General features: G+C 39.1%; 1 protein-coding gene across 1 annotated transcript; it reads left to right on the forward strand.

Moving 5' to 3' along the window:
- The first annotated feature begins 3,038 nt into the window (after positions 1-3,038).
- Positions 3,039-23,832, forward strand: LOC116320826 (desmoglein-2-like). Its single transcript, XM_039600944.1, has 14 exons — positions 3,039-3,152; positions 6,474-6,602; positions 11,672-11,827; positions 13,574-13,715; positions 14,200-14,363; positions 14,994-15,128; positions 15,574-15,759; positions 17,947-18,284; positions 18,367-18,509; positions 18,614-18,835; positions 19,098-19,340; positions 19,908-20,041; positions 20,172-20,471; positions 20,712-23,832. The coding sequence occupies exons 1-14, from the start codon at positions 3,108-3,110 to the stop codon at positions 21,720-21,722; spliced, it is 3,348 nt and encodes a 1,115-aa protein (XP_039456878.1). The 5' UTR covers positions 3,039-3,107; the 3' UTR covers positions 21,723-23,832.
- The last annotated feature ends 2,713 nt before the right edge of the window (positions 23,833-26,545 follow it).

A 26,545-nucleotide genomic window follows, 5' to 3' on the forward strand; every position in this document is an offset into this window, starting at 1 on the left:
AAGTAGAAAATTTGCATGTTCTCCCTGTACTTGTATGGGATTTGCTCCCTCACACAGTCTAAATGCATGTCTTAAGCCATGTCTTGAGTTAACTGGTGATTCTGAATTAGTTAATCATATGAGTTAGATGAAAAACTAGAAATGTACAGAAAGAAGTGCTATCCAAATGTATGGCTAAAATCTGGGTGTTAGTCTGGAGTGCTTTGGGCGATTACTAAGACTAGAAAAATGCTATTACCTGAGCTATAGATGGTGCTATACATTGTGTGAATATATCAGCACACCCCTTCCTGTTGGAAGAAGCCAGGAGGTTATCTTCAGGCTGTAGCACTTTACACAAACAAACCATATCTATGGTGAATATATGACAATAGAACACAGGCTTAAAATAAAAACAAGGATTAACAAGGATCACACTCAACAAAGGCCACTATACACTAACAGAAGAAATCCAAATCATGAGGGGGAAATACTCATGGCAGCATATAAGGATATATATCTGAATGCCAAAAAAAAGGTATATACCTAAAAAAAAAAAAAAAAACCCTAACCAAAAACAATGACATACATGTTTAGACTACATCACTTGTAGGGATGGGTATTGATAAGATTTTCACGATTCCGATTCCATTTTCGATTCTGTTTAACGATTCGATTCTTTATCGATTCTTATTTTTAAAAAAGGAGAACACTAAGGTCGATTAGCTTAGAACTTTGTTTTATAGCCTCTCTTTGAAGAAGATAGAAATTTAGGAGTAACATGGCCTTACAAACCCAACAGTGAGATCTTAAGAGATCCACAGTCTACGGCTCTTCAATGGGGTGTCACAGGGTCCCCAGGAAAAAAAAATTGTAAATGTAAAATAATAAAATAAATATTCTTCTGTAGCAATAACAAAGTATAACATAAATTATTCTGTAGCTATTACGCAAGAATATCCAGTAATGTCCCTGCCTACAATTAAACACATTCACTTACCGAAAATCGGTGCAAGCCTTTGACCACAAACTTAGTCACTGCTCGGTGACATTCGTCTATCCTGGCCTGAAAGGAGACGCTAACGGTAGACTGCAGTGAGAACTGCCAGCCAGACTCTGTCTCTCTCATCATGGTCACCTAAATGCAGCGCACAGTAATGGCAGGTTTTGTAATAAGGCAGATCGCGCTAACATAATATGCACTGTTAGTTGATTATTTACCTGCCGTATTAAGGGGAGAGGACGTGCAAACGTTACCGCTGCTGCTGGGTTGAGATTCACGAGTCCGGAGCGGAATTAAAAACACGACATTCATTTAAGGTTATCGCGTGTTTTGTAAGCAAATGCTTTTGCATATTCGTAGTGTTTCCTCCCTTAAATGAAATATCTACTTTGCAAGTATTGCAAGTTGCCCCGTTGTCATTCGTTCTTGTAAAGTATAACCAAACTTTTGAGCATTTGAGCCGCTTAGGCGCCCTGCCAGGTAAATGACGCTCCGCAACGTGGTGACGTCTTTCGGGGCGACTGGAATCGATAAGGGAATCGTTTGCAAAAGTGGCAAACAATTCCAAGGAATTGAAACAGTGAGAACCGGTTCTCAACAAGAACTGGTTTTCGATACCCATCCCTAATCACTTGTCTGGGTGTGGCACACATTATCAAACCCAACAGAGAGCACTGTTGTTCTTTGCTTAATATTTTCATCCAACAAATTCAGGTTTGCTTAAAAATCACGTATTTTGTTCTTTTGGCACATTCATTAATTTAGACCTGGATAAACAATAATGACTTGGTAGTAGAGCAGGTCATCTACTGATCCTGGCTGCTCCATCTGTGATGCGTCAATCAAAGTATGCATGTGTGGGAATGTTAGCGCACTTAAAAAAAAGATTAAAAAAAAAGAGGAAAGTTGTAGAAATGTGCTACTGAACCAGACCATTTACCATTTATTTAAAAACAAATAGTTCATAGTATGGACAGTCCCTATCTTTAGAGAGGATTTTATTTTCAAAAAGAATTTCACATTTTGACCGGTAAGCCCACAGAAAAACTCTTTCAAACTTGAATGGGAAAAATCTAAGAAATGATTAATAATTAATGTAAGTGTGTGCAGTGAATTAAATCTGCTTTCTTTCAGAAGGGTCTGACTTCTCATGGTGCAAAAAATAAACACAAAAATCAGACTGCATGGAACCTCGGTCAGCACTTTCCAAGTTCACTATATTGACGTATTATGGAAAACAACATATAGTACATAGATACAAATAAATACATATAATTAATAAGCTGTGGTCCAAGTGAAAATTTAATTAAAAATCCCATGCTTTAGGTCTCAGGGTACCTGGATCACTGACCCAGTGTTTTCTGTTTACACAATTGAGTCTTGTTTATTCATTATTATGTTCTCTGTGTGTCTTCTATTTCCTAGTTCAGTTAGGTTGCACTCTTGAGTTGATCAGTATTTCTAGTTTCCATCTCGCAGTTAAGTCACTCTTGTCTTTAGGTTTGTTTGTCTCGCCCTTTTTGTCTGTCTCCCTCCGTTCAGTGTCGCAGTCTCCTTCTCAAACTTCACCTGCTCCAGAGCAGGTGAAGTTTCAGATCAACAATCAGCAGGTACAGAATTACATCTATTGATCTCTTTGGAAAAAAGTGCCATCATTGCTGAAAGATCCCTCAAACCTATGATAGGTATATGTTATGAAGGTGTCGCCTATATCAGTGTCATATTGAAGTCTGTTAACTTACACATAGGCCAAAAATAGTAGCTCTTTTCTGTTCTTGACCAAAGCACACAAACATTTGAAAAGGCTTTTAATACTAAACTACTGTCCAACATTTTTATTATTAATAATTTTATTATTTATTACAGACCTTTATATGGCTACAAAGTTTTATCTGCCCTTGTAAAATCAGTCGCTCTGCTGGCACAACACTTATTTATAGTTGGGGGGGGGGGCGGTGTCTTTGTCTGTTTGAGATAGAGAGAGGAAGAAAGAGTCCCTCCTCCTTGATAAGCTCTGTGATAAGCCACCTCATCTCGTTCCAACTGTCACATTCAGAAAGCATAGCCTCCAGAACTCTGTCGGTTCATTTGATCGGATAACATTCGTTTGGAGTTTTCCCCGATCATGACTCGGGCTTCTTTTCCCGTGTTTGTGTTGCTGGTGTTTGCGGTGAGTTCAGTGCTTTTTTTATTTTTTTTATTTAAAAAGTAAAGAAGAAGAAGACAAAAAAGAAAAAGATATTTCACCACTTAACCAAACTGGTTTTGAAATGTCTTTGTTTATATTCTGTTATCTGAATTCTGGAAGATGTTTCAACAAATGAGCTGTTGCTATTATTTAGAAACACAACATAATTTTCTCATCCAACTCACTGATACTATTTATAACTAGGTGTAATTGAAAATGTTTAGCTGTCATTGCATACTTGGCAGTGCATCTTCTACTTAGAAGTGTGAGGGCACTCCCTTCTCTGGAAGCTTGAAGTATTCCATGTGAAATTTTTTTCTAGATGGAGTGATTGGGTGTGTTTCTCCTGCGATGCCAATAATTTACTATTCACTAGTAAACAAACATTAATAAAATAAAATGCAATGATGAGCCTGAACTAGCATTATTTTCATATTACAGGAACAACACAAACATGAGGATATCAGATACACTTGGAATGTTTTTTTTTTCTAGTTTTGGTTTCATTATCTTTTCGATGTCTGTTCCTGTTTCCTTGTCTGTCTCTCTGTTTAACCATTTAACATTAGTTTAATGTTTAGAATTTAAATACACTCATATTGTTAATTGTGTAGTTTTGTACATATTGGAGGCAATACAAGTGATACACCTTTAGTAGTAAAGATATAGAAACGCTGAAGTTAGTAATCCTGACTAATCGATTGTACACAGTATTGGAGGACATAAGTATTGGAAGCCAAACTCAGTCACCACAGCTTGATGTTGATAAAATACAGTTTTTAGGCTACAGCTCACAAACCTGTATAATCATCATCATGGTGGCAGTGACTTCGCTCTCTCTCTCTTTCTTTAAGTCAAATAAAAATTTTAACTTTTTCACTGATCATTGAAACATCTTTTTATAAACTCATTAAGCTTAAGGTGCTGACTTAAAATGACGATCCTTACATTCTTTGGCAATTAAATGTACCAAAAAGTAATTTGTCATCAACATACAAAGCTATGTCACAAGGTATGGGGTTGATTTTCCCTATAGTTATCAATGGGGTTTCAGCAAAAGTAGCGATTTTTAAAAAATATTTATGTATTTATGTATTTATTTATTTATCTATTTATTTATTTTTCAGTTAGAGACATCAGGAAGTTTAGAAAGGAACATGACCCACTGCCCCTTTTATTTAATCTGCGAATATGAACCAGTGATAATTATTTTGAATTATTCTGTGTATGAGTAGCAAAAAAATTTAGAATGTTTTAATAATGTAACTTTTAACGCCACAAAAAAAAAAGCGAGGACAGATTCCGTAATCCAAGACTGCATTTTGAAGTGATGCATCATTTATATCAGGATGATTAAAACAGGGCAGAAGTCCTCTATATGTTGTTAACAAACAGTTTTTTTGTGCAAGGCTTTCCAACGTATATCCTGACTAATAAAGAACAAGTCTGTGTAAACGTGAGAACAAAAATAAACTATATCAATATAAAACTGGGTCCTAAGAGTGCTGGCATATATATCAGTAGTATGTCACTAACACATTTGAGGAGCTAGAAAAGCGATGGACAAAAGAGAATGTGGCCAGCCTAAAAAACTATGTGCAGTACATGGACAGCATCTTAAAGTTATGTCTAAAGAAACAGGAAAAACTCAAGAAAAACCTGATTCAGGGAGATGAATCTCACACTCCATTTGGTCTATCTATTGGTCAATGAAGCCTCTTCAGAAATGGTCCTAGTGGAAGGGTGGCTGTTAACAAGTCATTCTTAAAGTAGGGAAACAGGGAGAAAAGGTTGAGGTATTCTAAGTTACACAAGGAATTAAGTAAATATCAATGCTAACAGGTCTCATGGAATGATGGATCCACGTTTGAAAATTCTGTCTTAAATAGTTGTACGTACAGAGGAGGTCAGGACAGAAGTTTGTCAAAATTGATGGAATTATGAAAACAGAAGAGAAGTAAAGCCAGGACCATCTGATTGGCAGTGGCTTCATTTTTCTGTATGACAGAAAATACCAATACACTGTCAGTACAGTAACATGATACATGGATAGAAAAACCTACAGTGAATGATGAAATAATTACCAGAAAATTCAACTTTTTTGGAAAACGGAGAGTTTATTGAACCATTTGAAAAAACTTTTTTAAAAATTAATAAGGTTTTAACTTCGATATATGAATTCTAATTTGTATTGTATTTGCTACATTCGCATTTTTTCAATTACTTAAAATGTATTGTGCCATTTGTTTAGGTTTCAGGGGTCAAATAATCAAACTGATAATAAACTCACAAAAACTATATGTATCAAATATATCACACTAGGTATTAAGAGGTTATTTGGACTTGCCTCACCAAAGCCCAGAATTCAACATCATCTTGACAGAGAATGAGACAAAAGGTAGCTAACAGGCAAAACAGCTTTAGGAAGACAAACAGTGTTCTTGAAAACTACTAAAATTACAAGAAGGTTTGCCTAAGAAAGTTAACGAATAAAGGTGGTCATACCAAGTATTGAATTTCAGGCTGGTTAGAATTGAATAAACTCTGATTTTCCCTTAAATGTTATTATAACCGTCTGCGGTGGCAGATCATGTGAAGTGGAAAGAGAGTGGACCCAAATGAAGAACTGACAAAAACTAACCGGGGCAAAGCTAAAATGGAGAGTTTATTGAACCATATGAAGATGGTGAAACCCGAAACGTGAGATGAGATGAACAGATGATCCGATGAGGGACATAGAGAAACTCATACAGTAAATACACAGCAGAATGATCAGGGAAGTGGAGGCAGCAGTGGAACGAGGAACCACTCAGACTTACCCATACAAAATAAAACAGGAAACACAACACAGAGACTGAAAGCGAGGAACAGCGACAGAGAGTGAGGGAGGCATGACGAGCTGGGTGGAACATACGAGAAAGAGACAACTATGGCACAAAAAGGACGAGACTAAATGAACAAGAAACTAAGAACTAGAAAATCATATAAGGAAGCACCAGCAAACTAGAATCACAGATCACTACAATAAAAGAAAAGAAGGTCAAAAATGCCCAAAACATAAACGCTGGGTCACAGACACAGGACCATGACAGTCATGTTCAGTTAACTCCTTTGAACCATATTGGTGGCCTCAAATTTCTAAAAGCTATTATGTAAGAACATTGAAGTTTTTTTGTTTTAAAATATTTTTTCCAAGATCTCCCATGTAAGGATATTTAACACCATTTAGCACCATTTAACTGTATGTAGATTTTTAGTTAAGTAAGACTTCATGCTGACATAATAACATCTGTTGTGTTATAGCTTCAAGCTCTTGCTGTAGAGAGTCACAACTCTGGATACAGTTTGGTAAGAAAAAGAAGAGAATGGGTTCTTCCTCCAAAACTTCTTACGGAAAATGTAGATTACACTAAAGAGAAGTTGATTGCTAAGGTAAGTCACTGATACTTAATTTTACTTTCATTCTGTCTGCTAACTATTATTTCCTTATTGTATTATTTATTTTAGTTTAGTTAGTTACTGTTCTTACTGTCTTGGAGCACCTGTGGAGCACTAATTTCCTTTATGTATTGAAATATTTTGATTCTGATGATTAGCATGCTGTTTAAAAATGTTTTATTATTTGACAATTTAACACCACCAGCTGTAAGAATAAGACTAATTCAGTTTCACGTATAATAAGAATTCATGTTAAAAACAAATTATTTAATAAAATACAAAACTTCAATTATGGTTGTCGCTGCTAAAGGAAGCACAACCAGTTATTAGCTTTAGCTTTGCCGGTGGCTGTGGCTCAGGTGGTAGAGCGGATCAGTTATTGATTGGAAGGTTGGTGGTTCGATCCTTGGCTTCCCTAGTCTGCATGCCAAATATCCTTGGGCAAGATACTAACCCCAGATACTAAATGCCCTCCGATGCGTTCGTCGGAGTATGAATGTTTATTAGTTTGCACTTGAGTTACTACTCAATTAACTGGTCAAAATCTACAGTCCTTCCGATTAATTGCTCCTTCCATAATTCCTCTTCTACTCCACTGCAATCGGGAAATATAAAATATTTAGGTATTAATGTTTCTCCCAAGCTTGCAGATCTAACTAAATTAAACCATATCCCACTTTTAAAGAAAGTAGAAGGTGATCTGGCTAGGTGGAAATGTCTACCCATATCACTCATGGGAAGGGTTGCCGCTATAAAAATGATGGTCTTACCAAAAATAAATTATTTATTCTCAATGATCCCAATTAAACCGCCGCAAGATTGGTTCAGATCTCTAGATTCATATATGTCCAAATTCCTTTGGAAAAATAAGCCCCCACGTATAAGCTTAAAAACATTACAAAAGACCAAGGATAAAGGAGGATTAGAACTACTTAACTTTCAGCACTACTTCTTAGCCAACAGGCTTCAGTTTATCTCAGGATGGCAAAAACATACCCTCTTACATGAACCTTGGCTAGATGTAGAACAAGCACTTTGCAATAATCTAGAGATTTCAGATCTACCATTTATCAGCTCAAACATCCAACGACATGAATGCTTCAAAAGCATCAACATCAGCTCCTCTCTGACAGCATGGTGGGAGTTTCTGAAGTTGACAGAGTCTTCATTAATCCCATGCAAACGTACACCTATCTGGAACAACCCTGACATATTACAAAACAATAATATGATAAACTTTTCAGATTGGAGTGGTAAAGGAATCAAATATTTAGAACATATACTAGAAGGAACAGAATTTATTTCATTTGACAGACTAGTTGCACAATATGGGATCAACAAGAAAAGTTTTTTAGAATATCAACAAATTAAATCCATAGTAAAAAAGAGATTTAAACCGGGTCAAGTTGAACTACAAACACCACCAAGTGTGGTTCAATTTCTTACTCTTAAAACCCCCAAATTACTATCCAAAATATACAGAATGCTTTCTAAAACAGATGAATCAATATCACTTCCTATTGCAAAATGGGAAGCGGATTTATCAGTTAAACTTAGACCAAAACTTCTGGTCTCAGATTTGCTTAAAAACCTTTCATTTAATTAGAAATCCCAGTCTTCAATTAATTCAATACAAAATACTACATAGAGTGCACTATACAGGTCATCGGATGTTCAAGATGGGCTTTACGTCTACCAACAACTGCTCACACTGCCAAACCAATTCACGGACAATTATATCCACGCTCTTTGGTTCTGTCCACCAGTTCAGAAGTTTTGGCGCGAGATATGTGAAGACTTATCAAAGTGTCTGAAATGTAACATTCCAACTTCTCCTTTAGTATGTTTGTTGGGCAGTTTAGATAATGTCACTACGGAAAAGAATATAGCCCATATGGTTTTCACTGCCCTATGCATAGCCAAGAAAACAGTCCTCATGAACTGGAAAAATAAAAATAATCTTAATTCTAACCAATATAGAAATTATCTATTAGATTACATTAGTCTTGATACAGCCTCTGCCACCACATCAGATCAATTGCTCTGGGCTCCTTTGATCAGCTCCATCACGTAGTGGGGTGGGGGTCATAGTTTGGTCCCACCTTCACTGTTGTGATAGGTGTGGGGGTAGGGACAGGCTAGGGGCGTCGGGGGTTCCCGGGAGCATCTTCCTTGGGGGCTCAACCGGGGTAGCGGTCATGGCCAATTAGGGGCTCTGTTGGCTCTTAGGTGACGGTTTCCTCGTGGCTGCGTGCAGCGGGGCTAGGGAGGGTCTGTGCTGACGGACGTGGGTTACTGACCTGGTAGCCTGGCTGCCCCTGGGTGGGTCCGGGATGGCGTGAGGTTCTGGGGCGCTCCGTCTCTGGGCTGGGGCCCTGGCCGGGCCTCAGGGCTTGGGTCCTGGTTGGTGTGTTGCCGAGGTTGTGGGCGGGTGGGTGTATGGGGGCCCGGCCCTGGCGCAGGGTGCCGCGGTGCATTGAGCCACCTGGGGGGCTCTTCAACTGGTGGGGAGGTTGTCACATCTTGCAGGAGCTTTCCTCTCTACAGGAACTCTCTCTGCAGGAGGGGAGATACAGGAGAGGTGGAGGAAGATCTCAGCCTGGGCGTCTATTGTCTTGTGTAGTCTGGAAGATGAGTGGATGATGGGGTGGGCGCAGTTTTCTCTGTGGTGGGGTCAGGTGGACTGTCCCGGGCTCTGTGGGGCAGGGCGGCGCTGCTGCACTGGGCCCCGGTCCGGATGGGCCTGGGCCCCCTTTCCCTGGCGGGTTGCAGAGCATGGGGTGCCTACTGGGGTCAGCGGGGAGCTGGCCCCAGGAGGGTCACTGCCCCTCCCTTCCTTCCCTCCCCATCTCCAGCGGCCTCCCTCTTCCCACTCCACCACAATCACCCACACATGCAGGGCCTTGGGGTAGGGGTGTGTCACCAGGGTGCAGGAGAGGCATCCCCCCCCCCCGTCCCGTTCTGGCTGCCTCTGCCTCAATTTTATCCCACAACTTAGACATTCACATTACTCACACTCTCATTACACATACATATAGGATCTTGGGGTGGGCACGCTACACGGATTCCAAATTACCATCAGGGTGTACACCTCACCCCTGGCGTCGTTGCCCACCTCTCAATTTTAAATACACGTAGACATTGAGGGCTAGCAGGAGGGGCTATACGCTTACCTGCTGCTCTGGCAGGTAGCTCCATGCCCTCCTGGGTTTTAAATGCACCTTAGAACACACATACATCAACACTACATATGAGCGGGTGGAGGGAGGTTTGAGTCTTCCCACACCCCGTTCTCTGCGGCCTGCTGGAGCGGGGGGCTAGGAGGAGGAGTTGGCCGTCCGACTGGGGTCTGGAATGTGGGGCCTCCCTGCTGCTGCGGAGTCGGGCGGTCTGCTTCTCCCCACCGCAGGAAAAGGGTAACACCACCTGAGTCTGGGTGCAGTTTCCCCTCCAGGGCAAGGGTACCCAGACTCGGGGCTTAGAGTACGCTTGGGGAGAGTGATTGTGTGTACAGTGTCTCTCTATGTCTGTCTCCATGTTGGGTGAGTGTTGAGTAATTGTATATGAGAGCATGAGGGTGGGAAAAGATGTTTGTACCTGTGTGTGCCTGTTTGTCTGTGTCTATATGTCAGGTTGGGTATCAGACGCCACCTCTCTGGGGACATCTCAGGCCCTCCAAGGTTTGGAGGCCTATCTCCCCCCACCACTTCCCCTGCCGGTGGCGGACGCCCTCAGACATCGGTGCGTTGGTGGTTCTTTGTGTCCGGGGGTGGGCGCCCAGGTACCCACCGGCTCACTCCTTGGCGGCTGCTTATCGGGGCCTGGAGCCTGGGGCTCGCTCGGGCCCACCGGGGATGGGGTGCCCTCGGCCTCACGGCCCGGGCTCAGCCACTCAGGCACAGCTGGCTGCGGGCGGAGCTCACGGGCACGTCACTGCAACCCCCTGGCTTCTGCTCGCGGCTGCTGAGTGACCCCTCATCTGGGACTCTCCTCAGCTCTTTCTGGGATAGTGACACAGCTGCCCCTCTGTTGGTCTTCCTTGGTCTCTTGTGTTCTGGGGGCCTCTGGATGTCTGGAGTTTTGATCTCCTCCATACCTGCTTCATGCCCTGGAGGTCGGGGCAGTGGCCCCCACACCCTCTAGCAGATCATTACATGAAGGAACCTTTTAAAAACAAGCGCGTTCATGCTCACAGGTGTACACATGGGTGCTCACAGACACAAACTACACCCTTTTTGGCTCCTACCTCAAAGCACACTGTGCGCTGTCAATCTCACGTGCTGCACAATAATGTTTAATATTTAGTATTTACTGTCATATTCCCATATATCATTGTGATCTTGTTTATTACTCTCGTTTTCTTCTGCTTGCTTTTTTTTTTCTTTCTCAACAGGTGATCCAGGTGATCGATATGTATTTTTGTCTGCTTATTCTGTTGGTTTTGTTTTTGCCCTTTTCCCCGTCCCTCTTCTCAGGTTTTTTTTCTTTCCTCTTTCTTTCTCCCTTTCTTTCCACCAGTCAAGTCTGTCCCGTATTCAACAAGTGAAAATAAAATAAACAATAAAAGGTGAATCAAATGGACCATTACAGCAAGGCTGGGATGGTCCATTTGGTAAAGTAAATCCGTTGGGCATCTTTCTTCGCCTTTAGACAATAATTCTGATGGCAAAAGAACCAAACGGGACAGGTTAAAAAAAAAAAAAAAAGTTTGCACTTGAGTTTAAAAGTGCTTGGGTGAATGAGGCATGTTGTATACAGCACTTTGAGGACTCCAGGAGAGTAGAAAAGCGCTATATAAGAATCAGTCCATTTACCAGAGGACAATCACTTTTTTCACACAGGGACATTTAGGTTTGGATTTTTTACCCCCTTAATAATAAACACCATTTAGAGACTGCATTTTGTGTTTACATATGTTATCTGTGTTTAATATTTAAATTTGTTTGACAGAAATAATCATTTCATAGACCTGGTGACACTTGTCACTAGATTGAATTACTAGTGCTCTTGTTTTGTTGGTGCATATGTGGTGAAATAATGAAGTCGTCCACCTTGTGTTTCAGATTCGATCCGATTTTCAAGTTGGCTCAAATCTTCGCTACTCCCTGGAAGGTGTTGGGGCAAACCAATATCCTTTCCATGTCTTTGTGGTTGACGCCAATACTGGTGATGTTAGTGTCACTAAACTGCTCGACAGGGAAGAGATCGATACTTACAACGTGAGTCCTCCTGTAGTTCTTCATTGGTACTGAATAAGATTCAACAGCTGTCCTAAATACATTAAATATTAAGATAATTGAAAATGGACTGCCATTTATATACCCCTTTCCTAGTCTTAATGATCACCTCAGACTATAAAAAACATTAAGCAATACATTCATACAGTGCTTTATTCTACATAGTTCAAGAATTATCTACAGCTGTGGTGGAGGTTTGCCAATACTCATCATCAGAATGAATGTCATGGCAATTTTGGGTCATTTCTTTGAACTCTTCTCTTTATGTACTTATGTGTTACATGTATTTTTGACTTTTGCTGCCATGATGCCAGGTCCCTCTTGGAAATGAGATTTTTAATCTCAATTAGATTTTTATTTAACCAGGTAAAAACAGACTAACAAAAAAAAAATCGAATGTCAATCATTTTTCTGAATGATTGTACAGCATTTGATTGGCTTATTAACTTCTCGTCGTTAGTCATGATTGACTATAACTGGTAGTTTCTGTTTAACAGCATAAAAATTATTTTTTTGAACCACTCATTGGATTCACTGAGAACACAGAACAATTTTAAAGTCCAAGGAACTTAGTGAATAACTAAGGAGGAGAATTGCAGACCTACAAAAGTTAGGAAGATCACCTCTCACCACTCTTAAACAACTACAGATTCCAAGATCCTCATCAAAATAATTATATACAAGTACAGGTTTTTGAATATGCCACCACTTTGCCAAGTTCTGGAAGAAGATCCAAACTGTCACCCCTTAGATGAGAGGACATTGGTTCAGATGTTCAGGAACAATCCAGGAACCTCTAACACTCAAGCCTGCCATAAACTGGAAACTGCTGGAACACCAGAGTCACTGTGCACAGTGAAGTGAGTTTTACATCACCATGGACTGAGAGGGTGCTGACCAAGAAAGAAGCTCCTGCTCCAAAATCTTAATCCAAATCCAAAAACTTCAAAGTTTGACTCAGATTTACATCTACCCACATGATCAAGCCAAAATGGAGCTTTATTGTTCAGATGAGACAAAGATGAGGCTATTCAGTTTTTAAAGCCCAGAAAACCCTGTACCAGTTTTTGAGCATGGTGATGATTGCACCATGTTCTGGAACTATTTGCTCCCAGTGCTGCTGATACATTGCACAAAGTGAATGGAATAATAAAGAAGAAAGACTAACGTCAAATTCTTCATTTTCACTTCAAATCATCAGTAAGAATGAAGCTTGGGCACAACTGGGTCTTCCAAAAGGCCACTGATTTCTGAAAATTTGTGGACTGTGCTTAAAAGCCTGTATATATAATTTGGACCAGTTAAAAGAAATAATTAAAAGTTCCAAACTACCTTGGCATTCATGCCTATGATGAATGTATGTGAACGTGTGACCACAGCTGTCGACTACATCAGTGGCCAATTAGAAACATGTTAAAGGTTACAGGATACCATTTTCAGTCATAGTAGTGACATAGTGTAAAGAAAGATGAAGTGATGGCATTTTATAGAAAAGAAGAAAGACCAACTTTACCATGATAATATAATGTTCTATAAAGATATTTTTTCCGTTGCTCACTGTAATATATAGTATTTGCTCTGATACTAAATTGGTTTCACTAACCTTTGTCACCTAAACTTGTAAAATACACCTTTACTGGTGGTAAATGCAAACTGCAAGGTGTTGTAGTTTATGTCAAGCTAAATAACGAACAACAATGGTTACATTTTTATCTACTACTCTTTCAGTTGTCTGGTGTTGCTGTGTACAATAATGGCACAATTGCAGAAAAAAAAATTGACTTACGAATCAAGGTTGTAGATGTGAATGACAACTCTCCAGTATTTCCAGATGTTGATCCTGCTGACGTGGATGAACTCAGTCCTAAAGGTCAGTTGTGTGAATCTCATTCAAATTTGTAATAGTAGTGAGCGGTGTAAAACTAAATGATTGAATTATAAATTAAACAAAGGATTTTGATTTTGTAATAGTGTTTGTGTAAAAGTGATCAAATTGGTAAACTCTTTCCAATGAGCTGCTGGAGGTTACAGACAGCCTGCGTTCTGCAGTTCATGTTATTTCACTTATATTATTTTTATATATTTATTTATTGTCTAATCTTGTAAATAACAATTTTCTGTAAACATTTGTCCATTATGTAAATAGCATTGTAACCTACTTAAACTGAGACTACAATGGCACACAACAGTTAGGAGCTCTTCTTGACAAGTTTGTATCATTGTTTTAAAACCAGAGCAAGACACTGAACAATATCAATATGACGATCCACATGTCTGTTTTTCTTATGTACAGTGTCAGTGCACATGAAATTAAGTTTTGTGAGGTTTTTTTTTTTTTTCATTTAATGCTACAGATACCTTTGTTACGACAGTCGATGCATTTGACGCTGATGAACCAGGAAATGCCAATTCTCAGATTGCTTATAGCATCATAGCTCAGAATCCAGCACATGATATGTTCTACATAGACAGAAGAGATGGATCCATCTTTGTTAAAAGGCCTGTTCTGGACAGAGAGGTATGAACTATACTAACAGTGTTCAGTTTAGACTGTATGTTTGGCTATGTGATTCAAGAAAGTTCTTTTAATAAGATGGGATAGTGGTGAGATATATAACCATAAGGACATTTTCAATAAAGAGAAATCCAAAAGCACGGAGGGGGGTGGGGGGGTAGGGGGGTGACAAACCACAGTCCTCGACACAATTGGGCTTGTTTTTTTTATTTTGTTACTTTGTTTCGATGACCTGTCACATTCATTCCTCAGTCTCTGTGTCCTCAGAATGGGCCTTTAGAGCTATACAGTAAATGCAGAGGGTCCATGTTACCCTATTTAACAAATCTTTTAACTTTTTGACCATTTCATAAATAAAATTCTCTATTGTGCTTGTGTTAATGAAATTGCAATCATTTAACCAAGATAACACTGATTATTTTCCTTTGATTGCCAAAGGAAAACGGGGTGTTGACAACAACATCCTCTTAATTTCTTTATTTTTTTACACAGTTTGAAAATATGCCATTCAGTTAGATCCTATGACAAAAATGATGAATGAAACATATTGATAACATCCCAATTCTCTGTTCTAACTGCATTATTGTACAAACCTATTTGTTCAATGACTATTTTGATGTCTTTTAATTTCAGACATGTAGTAAGTACATTCTGACGATACAAGGTCAAGATCTAAATGGTGACCCCCGTGGAAACACTGGAACTACCACTATTATCATAAATGTCCTTGATGTGAATGATAATTCTCCCACACTGGAAAAAGATCAGGTACCTCTCTTCCTTACATTCCTCTATATTAACATATCTAGTAGGGGAAATACTTATTTCACCCCCTGCTGAATTTGTGATTTTGCCACATAGAGAGAACTGAAAAGTATCCTTTTTTTATGTGGTTTCATTTTAATGGGAGAGGCAAAATATCAACCAAAAATCCAGAAAAAAAGAACATTACATGGAATTGTGAATTGATTTGCATGTCATTAAGTGAAATAACTATTTCAGATCAAAAGGTTATTTCAAATGGCACAGAAAACAAGTAATGAGCAGGATAGGAACTGACAGAACAAACTGACAGAGGCTCACACAACATGAGTGAGGATGTGACCAAGAACAGAGTGACACAGACAGTATATACACAGGAGGAGATTAGTGTAGAGTAAAGACACATGCACACAGCTGAACTCTAATTTCACGTTATGTGTTTCACTTACAGTATGAAGGAAGCATTGAGGAGAACACACAAGGTGTGGAGGTAATGAGAATCAAAGCAGAGGACATGGATCTACAAGGCACAGACAACTGGGAAGCTGTGTTTGATATTGTCAAAGGCAATGAGGCTGGGTATTTCAGCATTAAAACAGACCCCAACACCAATGAAGGCATCTTAATGCTTGACAAGGTACAGTCTTTTTAATTGGGAAGAAATTATGTGCTGTTACTCTGCTTTTTTACTATCTGGCAAGTGCAAAGTCAAACACAAACACTTGAAGAAACCAACTCTCTTATGGTGTAGGGTCTAGCTACAGACATAAGTAGAAAGCTAAGAAAGATTCTCAAAAATCTGTAACATTTCATTTTTTCACTCACTTTAGAAGTATTATAGCAGACTAAACACACACTGTTTCCTATGGCTGTCTATGCTTCAATTCACAAGAGTGCTATTTACATATATGAAGATTTGTTTTATTTTGGTTTAAATGAACCTGTGGCCATTAGACTAAATTAAATATGAACCTGCAGAGAGGTGGCCACTAATTTAAAATTTAAAGAAACACTCAAAATTGTCCAGTACAAGTGCTGTTACAAACTTTAATGATCATACATAAAAAATTTAAATCAAATAACAAAGAAACTAATGGACAGATCCTTTAGTAATTCAGTTAAGAAACAAAAGGAAAGTGTCAAGTGCTATTAAAATTACCACTCACCCCAACTCAGCGATCAAACTCATATAATTCCACAAGGTGCCACCACCAACCTGACTACCCCGAGGGGGCACACTGGCTGCCACCAGGAAGCCCTGAAGAAGACAGAGGAACCAGGATTAAAATCATTAGGAGAATATCTTAAATAAGCACCAAACAACTTTTAAAAAAAGATTTTTTATTCTTTTTTAAAAATAAAATTAAACATTATAGCCAAAAATCAGTGCTTGAAAAAACAATACCCACAATTTCCCACTATCAAGGCAGCTACAGGTTAGTATTCATGGTGAAGTGCTTTAACATTGATCTTTTTCTTTTCAGTTAATCAGCTTTAGAAACTCATCTAGTCTAGATAACTTGGAGGGTTATGTGGAACAAAGCCCCTTCACTGAACAAGACAAAAGCCTTCTGTTTCTTAAGCACCTCCAACTAATATATCCACCATTCTCAATACTGCAGATTCCCTTAGGGGAATAGGAGCTCCTGTTCACTATATAAATAAAATTGAACTGAAAAGTGAACTACATAAAGAAAATAATAAAATAATAAAAAGTTAAATAAAACCCTTTATTGAGATGATCAGAAAGCACATCCCAAAATCAATATCTGTAACAGGACTGTGCAACAGTTATAAAAGTTGAGTCCATCACAGTCAGTGATGAGAATTTTAATGCTTAATGATTAAAATGAACCATTGTTGTGTTCTGCTCTATCATATTTGGGAAAAATGGGAGATTTAAGTGGCTTTAGTATATGATTAGTTATTCAATTTTTAAAATTTAAACTGTATATAAGAAAACAACATTTTGCTTTAAGTTTTGCAAATCCTAATCTGGCTAGTAGATGGGGACCAGTGTTGGGGTCATAACTCTAAAAAGAAATTATGTATTACACATTACTGTTACCTTTTTTTAATTAAAGCAGTATGTTACTTCATTACCCATCTGAGAAGGTAACTTTTACATTATTTTGCATTACTCTGTAACATATACTGAAATGCATTTTCATGCAATTACCTAATAATTATGTTATAATAATCTAAACCTACTAATAAAAAACAGAGCTAGCTAAGATAATAATATAAACCAGAGGCTAGAGTGCCACACATTGACACAAATATGTATCCTAATGACGACACATACTTTGCTTCTTTTGATGTCACATATGAACACAAAAATGACAACAAATTGCAAAGCTGAATGTCACCCCAAAGAGACATTAAAGTGAATGCCACAGTGATTCTACTTTAGAAACATAAACATATAATATTCACTGCTTTTGTTACCTGCTGAAGATCAACCTGACCTGGGGTCAGCATATGTTATGCTTTAACATCACTCAGGATTCTTTGTTAGCTTTGTTTTAGTATACTGTCTGTGGAGATGCTTGCAAAAAGAAAACGTTGTATTAGGAGTGTAATGTAGTTGTTTCTGTCCTGTTTTTCAATATGCTCATAACACATAGCACAGGAGCATAACTTTGCAGGTTAGTTTATATAAAATCCATAATACCTTTTGTTTTACAATAAGCAAAAATGTATCAACAATAGCAACACCCCAATTATAAATGCATATAAAACACTGTACTGTTTCTTATGTGTCATCAATCATTTTAATTATTTTTTGAGCTAAAAGATATGTTCTTGTATCTGTCATTTACAGGCTGTGGATTATGAGGATGTAAAGAACCTTGAACTAGGCTTAGCCGTCAGGAACAAGAATCCATTTGTTGGAAGTGGAGGTGGTGGAGCAAGTGCAGCATTTGGAGCAAGTGGAGGAAGTGGTGGAGGTGGTGGTGGTGGTAGTGGTGGAGGCGGTGAAAGATTTAAAACTTATCCTATCAAAATCAATGTGAAGAACCAGCCTGAGGGGCCACGTTTCAATCCTAAAGTCAAAGCTATTCCCGTCTCAGAGGGAGGGAAATCCTTTAACATTAAAAATGTTATTGCAAGCTACCCTGCAGTGGACGGGGATACTGGACAACCAGCTAAGGCAGTCAAGTCAGTCCACATACACATGTGTCAGCTTCTCTTTCTGTGCACAATAATAGTGATGCTAATAACTGGTCTATTTCTGCTGTAGATATGCCAAAGGCTCAGACCCTGACAACTGGCTAACTATTGACCCAGAGACAGCTGAGATCAAACTGAACAAGATGCCTGACAGGGAATCTCCATACCTGGTCAATGGGACATATACTGCCAAAATACTCTGCATTTCAGATGGTACAGCATGAATGTTGAACACTCTGGAGAAATATCAAAGCAAAAAAAAGAAAAAGAAAGAAAATACTGGATTATATATGTTTGTTTCTGGTTTTACACCACAGACATGCCTGGCAAAACAGCCACTGGTACAATAGCCATCCAAGTGGAAGATTCTAATGACCACTGCCCCACCCTGACCAGCAACTTCCAGACTCTGTGCACCACAGCAAATGCTGTAATTGTGAATGCTAATGATAAAGACGCATATCCTAATGGCCCCCCTTTTCAGTTTGAGATCATCCCAGAAAACACAAAAGGGAAATGGAACATGGAGCATCTAAATAGTGAGATGATGATTTCCGATTTTTTTTTTCTTTTTGTTGTTTTCTTTTTAGATATAGTAGTTAAATAAAGAAAACAGTGACAAAAGAGAGAAAAGGTCAATATAGCATAGTTTTGTTGTTGTTTGCTTTGTTTGCTTTGTTTTGTTTGACAAATTTTACTATTTTATTTTGAGATAAAAATGTGGATTACAATCTGTCATATACACACTAAGAGTAAATCTATGAGTAATGCATTACATCACATTTTTCTGGTTTCTGACAGACACTGCAGCTATCTTGCGGTCTCAGGAGGCTTTTTGGCCTGGTGTTTATGAAGTGGAATTTGTGGTGAAGGATCAGCAGGGACACGCCTGCCCTGAACCTCAGAGAATGACGGTCCAAGTTTGCACCTGCGAGGATGGAGTTGTGTGTGGAAAGCGAGGCAGCAATGGTCATGCTAGCAAAACAACATCATTAGGACCTGCGGCCATTGGGCTAATACTAGCGGGCCTACTACTGCTCTTAAGTAAGCATTATGTGATTATTTTATTTTAGAATTTTGATCAGATAAAAAAGGACAATGAAATAAATATACTGATACCCGAACCATACCAAAATGTAACTCTCTTACCTAAAAACTTAAATAAATCTTTATAGGTAGGTACTGACTACTTTATCGGTAGACTTGGTCAGCTTTTAATTATATAAATATATAATAAGCCAATCACATCACAACACCATCTATGGGGAATCTATGGAGAATAAAGGCAGGTGAGGAAAAGAGGCATAAACTGGTACTAGCAGGGTTTACCTAATAAACCCTGTGTCTCTCCCAATAGGAAATACATAGCCAAAAGTAATTACAGACCAAACTATTCTACACTTGCTACCAATAACTACAAAAAATAAACAGATTTGCTTTGTGTAACAATTTAAAATCCCCCAAAGCTTACCAAAGCTTTAAGGAATCGCTAGTAATTACATATATTTTAGGGATTTTACACATTTTGAAAAACTGTTGCTCCTTCTTTGGACCTCACACCACATTTGTAGCTTTAACTTGAAATAAAACATTTTTTTTTTTTTTTTACAGTCATTCCTCTGCTATTGTTCTTCTGCCTATGTGGATCCGCTAAACAGTTTCCAGACCTCTTTAGTGACATGCCTGACTGTGAGACCAAGTCACACCTTATTAACTACTGCACCGAAGGGCCGGGAAAAAACACGGTGAGACTGCAACTACCTTAAGTGCTGAAAACCAGAATAATCTCGGCATCGATGATGATGTCTTTGTGAAAGCTCCATCACAGTGATTTTTAAACTGTTCACTGTTCTAACAATTGTATGACTTTTATAGGAAGTGCCTCTAGTGAATTCACTCCAAGAAGTGGATAGGAATCCCCTCCTTGTGATTACTGGCACAGTTAAAAATGTAGCAGTGGCACCAGCGGGAAGTTTGGATTACGAGGCATCTCTCACTAACATTAATGGGATGAAATGGGGCACCTATCAAGATGGTTTTTCAACTGACTATGGACAAGAAATGGGGGGTTTCACTGATTTCCATTCTGAGTTTGAGACCAGAGAATCAAGTCAAGGTGGACTTTTTGATAGCATGGCCCTGCCACATTACTTCCTGGCACAGTATTACTCTCAGGTGAGAAATTAACTGACAACTAAATGGACAACTAAATCCAATTAAATGGAAAGTTTTAACACTAAACATGATATGTAGTAGTTTTACTTATGATGTTATGTGAACACATGTGTTAATGTTGCAACTAATAATGTTTATGTGGATATTATTCACTTTTTATTGGCTGTCATTGTCGTCAATAAATATGTCTTTCGTTATTTTTAAAATGTACTGATTTTCTTTTTTTTTTTTTTAATACAGAAGACAGCCAGTGGAGATGACAACCTTGGCGTGAAGGATGGTTTGTTGGTGTCTGATTATGAGGGCCAAGGGTCCTCTGCTGGCTCAGTAGGCTGCAGCAGCATTTTGGAGTCAGACAATGACCTTCAGTTTCTTGATGACCTCGGACCAAAGTTCAAGACTCTCGCAGAGGTGTGCAGAGGCAAGACAATGTCTTGTGATGAGAAACAAGTGCTACCCCCTACCCCTAATGCCTACATCAATACTCAAACCTCAGTATCAAGTTCGATGAGTGCACAAAAGCTCTCCCCTCCACCCAAACTGGAGCCTGCCATCTCCAAAGTGGAGCAGAGTGTGGTCATGAAGACAACTGAGCATTCTGAAATTGTAAAGGAAAGTACAGCCAAGGTGAAGGAAGAGATGAACACAATGAAAGCAGGGTTGGCAAATCAAGGCCAGATGCTCCTAATGCAGCAGCAGCAGCCTGTGTACTACACCACCACTCCTGTGTTGCAGCCAATGCATTATGTAGTCCAGCCACAGGTCCACAACACTGTGCTGCTGGCTGAGGCGCCAACCACCAACCTTCAAGGCATGGTGCTGGTTAACAACCCACAGACTGGACCTGCCCAAGGAGTATTCGTTCAAGGGCAGACACTAATGTCCAGTGGACAAGCCCAGGGCCCTGGAATGGTGCTGGTGGAGAATGGTGACACCCATAGTTGGAGTGATGGCCTGATCCAAGCTGGGAGCTTGTCTGGGTCCCAGACCATGATGGTTGTCAAAGGCAAGGCCCCTTCAGGGTCAATGAAAGTGCTAAAGGGGAGCCAGGGTCTTCTTGTTCAGGGAAGTACTCTACTGTCAGAAGGGGTCTCAGGATCTAAGAAAGTGCTGACAGTTGGCGTGCCAACTATCAGCAACAAGCAGCTGGTTCAAGAGGGAGGTCTTTCAAAGAAGAGTGAGGTCTTTGGCTCTGAAAAGGTCATCTACAGCAGGAGCAGCCAATCTACTGCCTTAAAGGCAAATCAGTAGAGCATTCACTATAGTGACCCACCTACTGGTTTTTAAGGTGACAAGAGAAAATCATTAAATGGCAGATGAATTCCTGGACAACTGATGGCCTTTTTTAGTTTCAAAATAATGTATTAATCTTGTGCTTTCAGTATTTTCATGGGAAGCCTGTAAGAGCAAATGGTGGTGGTGAAGGGTGGTGGCGCGCGCATGTGTGTGTCTGTGTGTGTGTGTGTGTGTGTGTATGTGTGTGTGATTGTGTGTGTGTGTGTGTGTGTGTGTGTGTGTCCTTGAATTACTTACCTCTGCCACCTCTCCAAGGAACTCCCCACATCACTGACTGTGTTACTTCTTAATCCATAACTGTAAGAGAGCCACAGGCGAGATGGAGGAGACACACTTGCACGCAGGAATTTTTTTCATCCCACATACAATTTGTTTACAAAATACCGATACTAGTTTAGGTCTGGTTGGTAGTGAGGGCAACCATAATGATTAAATAAGTCCACAAACACAAACCACTGGGTTAAAGACCCAGAATCATCACACTTGTGCTTCAGCCAGCTACATAAAGGCTTTGCTTTCTTGCCTCTTTTATTAGTTCATTTTATTTCTGCTTTGCTATATCAATGTTATGTTGATATCCCAGTCTCAATAAATATATTCCTCAATGCTTCCGCTTGCTTGTGATGTTCCTACGAATATACCAGTAGTCAATTGCTGTTGCTGTTAGAAGCACTGCATTTAAAAATAAAATAAAATGTTAAACAAAAAAAAAAAGCACTGTGTTTTTTGTGGGGTTGTCTCGGGATGCATCACGGTGCCTTGCCTGGGGTTAGTTTCTGTTCTTGGGATGAAGGTTGTGCTTGCTCCCTTACCTTCTCAAGGTTGGCTTGGTTAACCTACTTGTGCAAGCTTTTCACATGGACTTAACGGTTTGTGAGATTTTTCCCCTTTAGAAATGTCCCACATATTTTATCTCATTCCACTACAAGACACTTGTTTTTAATCTAAAAAAAACAGTCATATTCAAAGTAATCTCAAATTAGACTCTCGCACTTTCTCCCAACTTTTCCTGACATGATGATGCACTTGCTATCTGCAGGCATAATGCAGCACAACAAGAAAAAAAAAGAAAGAAACTAGACTTCTCATTAACCTTGAACTATTGTTTGACGCACACAAAAACAAAGAACTAAAAAAAATAACTAAGCATGTTTTCTCGATTATTTTAGTTGATTTTAATTCGTTTTGGGAACGCTCAATACAGTTTCAGTTAGTTTTCCTTTTTTCACAAACCCTTTTTTGTATTTATTTGAGTTAACGAAAGTGTTTATTTAGTTCTAGTTATTTTGTTGTTTTTCATTAATGATAATAACCTTACTAGTCAAAACTTGAATCCTACAGTGCCACCTTGCCAGGTTAAAGACATATTAAAGCTTAAGCCCCCTCCCCAGAACAAACCATTCAAGCATCAATCAACTAACATTAATCAATATTTTTATCTATTATCATGACAAAGATATTCTATTTACTACTTCTAATGATTTTATACAAATATAGAAGTTAGTTCACAATGATAAAAATACCAAACAAAAGACTGACAAACTCCCCTCTGGTTTTTAACTACTTGGTAAGCTTTCAAATCCACCCAATATAAAAAGACTTGGCACTTGGCACTTCGTGTTTGACGCTCTGTACCTCCAAGATAGTGGCAACATGGAGCAGAGCAGCCTTCCAACATTCCAGTAGTGATGGCAATGTTGGAAGCGTTGAAGCTTTCCATCCAATTGGTTTGGGAAAAATGTTCATTTCTCAATGAATATGTGAGAAATGAACATTTGTTTTTTGTGGTTCATTCATCGAGTTTATTATTTATTTATGTGTAAGTACAGCTAATAGAAGTTTATCAATTTTTTTTAAAACCTTTTTATTAATGATTGATGTATGATTTATATAAATCCAACTTGACATTAGATGTTTATGTTAAAACTGTTAAACAATTTTATTTATTTTTTTTATTTTTTTTAAAGATTGGACATTGATTGTGCTTATGAAAAACAGTAATGGTGACTATTCAGGATGCCTGGTTGCATAGTCACTAATGACCAAAATAAACTTGTTTCCTGTGTGACTGCATTCAACTGGTCTGACTATGTCAACACCAATGACTTCAAAAGGTGTAGAAATAACAGAGAGAGGGTTGAGGGGGACAATTTCTGTATGCTTTCCATTATGCTAGGATGAAATACACCCAGCTGCATATTTAGGTATGAGGCTAAGATGTGTGATTAGCTGGACGGAGACCTCAACCACACTTTGCCTCTGAAAGATAAAGCATTCACACTGACAAGGGAGATAGAGAGAGAAACAGCAGCAGAGATAAAAACAGAAAGAAGGGACTAGTTGGCCCAGGAGGACCAGGAACCATGACAGGATCAAGACAGGAAAAAAATGTTTATGAATTGGGCCCAGATGTCTGAGGCTTATAATAGGAAGCAGGATTTCAGCTTACCCTGGTAACTTCAGTGTTAATCCTGGGTTTTCTGTACTAAGAAGGTGGTTAAATTCTTACCGGGGTAATGCACCATGGTAACTTATGTTATGAACCTAACCTGCTTTGGAGCAGGTTAGGTTCCAGATTAGAGATCAACAGGTATCTCTAATCTGATACCAACCAATCAATACTCAAGAAAATAGGGTCACCATTTCTGGAAGATCCTTGTGAATTAACAGTGGGAGGGTCTAAAGTTTCCCAGTAGCATGTAATGTCTTTATGTTTCCCCGATGAGCATTAATTTATTGTAACAATATTGTTCCATAAGCATTAATATCTGATCCTAAAACAGGATAATCATATCAAATTCGTACTGAAACTAGGGGTGAATGTTTTTATATTTAATCTGTACTCCAAAACCAGGGCTGGGATATAACTGATAGGTATGGAACTAAAATTCTTACTTTTGTTATGATCTGCAAGGCAGATCATGTAGAGAAGAGAGGAGTGTGGACCCAAGAGCAGACACTGAAGACTGACTTACTGAGAGAGCTTTATTTACAGTAGGAGGCAAAATACAAACAAGAGAAGAGAATGGCCATAACTTAAACTAAGAAAAACCTAAACCAGGAATGCTAACAAAAAGATGCAACCAGAGACAAAGAAGTGGGAAAAACCTGAAACGTGGGGGAAACAACAGCAGGACAAACGCAGATGAAACACATCATCTCCTAAAGCTGGTGGATGATATCACTCTGTGCATATTAGTATTGTACAGCACTTTGGTCTACCAGGTGTGTTTTTAAAGTGCTATATAAATAAATGATGATGATGATGATGATGATGACTCTCATTGGTCTGATCCAGAATGATGACAGGCCGCATACAGAGAGGAGGTGGACCGTGGAGATGAAGGTGGACTTTTGGATGAACAAATGATTCCTGCAGGTAGTGAGTCAGTGATGTAGCTCTCTATTGCCTCTCTCTCAGGTTTTAGAAAGTCTATACAGTTGACTGGTGGGAAATAGAGCACCAGGAAATAAGTTTATGCTGCAGTCGTTGGGACGGTGAGGCAGCGGAGAAAGAGCCAAATCCTTACTAAACACTTTAGCAGGATCATGATAAGCCTCGGATACATAGAAAGGTCAGGCTTCTCCATTAGTGACAGAGATTTAGTAATGGAAATACTGGGCATAGTGGACCGCAGACAGGTTTTGTAACACCAGGTACTCCAACCAGAAACGCAATTCTTAGCCCAATCGATTTGCGGATTATGATGTCTAAGCCAGGGACAGCCAACAGCCAATGGAGTACCAGGGGCATGGAACAAAAACAAGCTGACTTCATCCACATGATTAAAGGAGACAGGCTCTGAGCGAGAGTCTCAGAGCCTTTGATCAGCACAGCGCACGAGTGAGTGTGGGTCATATACAGTAATTTTGCTGGGCAGGTAAGACCAGGCAGGGAAGCATCTTGAGTGGTGAACCCCAGTATCGCCACAGTTACTCACAGGCAGACTCTTTTGGCTGCGACGGGCAAGTATCAACATAGTGTCCTCTTTTCCCACAATAGAAACACTCACCCGCCAGCAGTCTTCTCCTCCGGTTGGTTTGGGATAGCGTAGCTCGTCCGAGCTGCATTGCCTGCTCCTCCCCATCAGTTTTAAAATACATAATGTTTATTAGAGTTATGAGCAGTCATGTTAATCAACTAATATTTCTATTATTTACCAAAAATAATGGTCATCTTGGTTATTACCATTTTATTGCAGCTCAGGTAATTAGTTTTTTGTTGTTTGTTCCATCCATTCACTTCTGCTTATCCTTTTCAGGGTTGCGGGGGGTGCTGGAGCCTATCCCAGCTGTCATAGGGCGAGAGGGGTATTTTACCCTAAAAAAGTTCAAAAGGACAAAGTTCAAAATATAATTAATGAGCCGATCAAAGATGTCTACTAAATATAACTTTACTGAAAAAAGCTTATCTAACCAACCAAAGTATACCCACCTTAACTCACAAACTGACCTAAACACAAAGACACAGCAGGGTTACCTTTATAGTGTTTTGGTCATAATATTTACATACAATAGGGGAAACAGAACAAACCAATAATGGGAATTGCAATTATTATTACGTGACTATTGAAACTTAAATTTTATATCTATCTATGTGGAAGCTTCGGGGCGGGGGGGTGTCATGAAACTTTGATCCTTCTCTAATCCTGCATTGGAGAACATGAGGCAAAGACAAATTCATGGACTACACTAGTCACCAAGTTTATATCAGTGGACAGGAGCTTTTTTCCTTTGATCACTGAAAGTGTTCCTGGTTAGCTATTCTGGCTAATGGA

Source organism: Oreochromis aureus, linkage group 17 (genome assembly GCF_013358895.1).
Source record: "Oreochromis aureus strain Israel breed Guangdong linkage group 17, ZZ_aureus, whole genome shotgun sequence".
Taxonomy (NCBI): domain Eukaryota; kingdom Metazoa; phylum Chordata; class Actinopteri; order Cichliformes; family Cichlidae; genus Oreochromis; species Oreochromis aureus.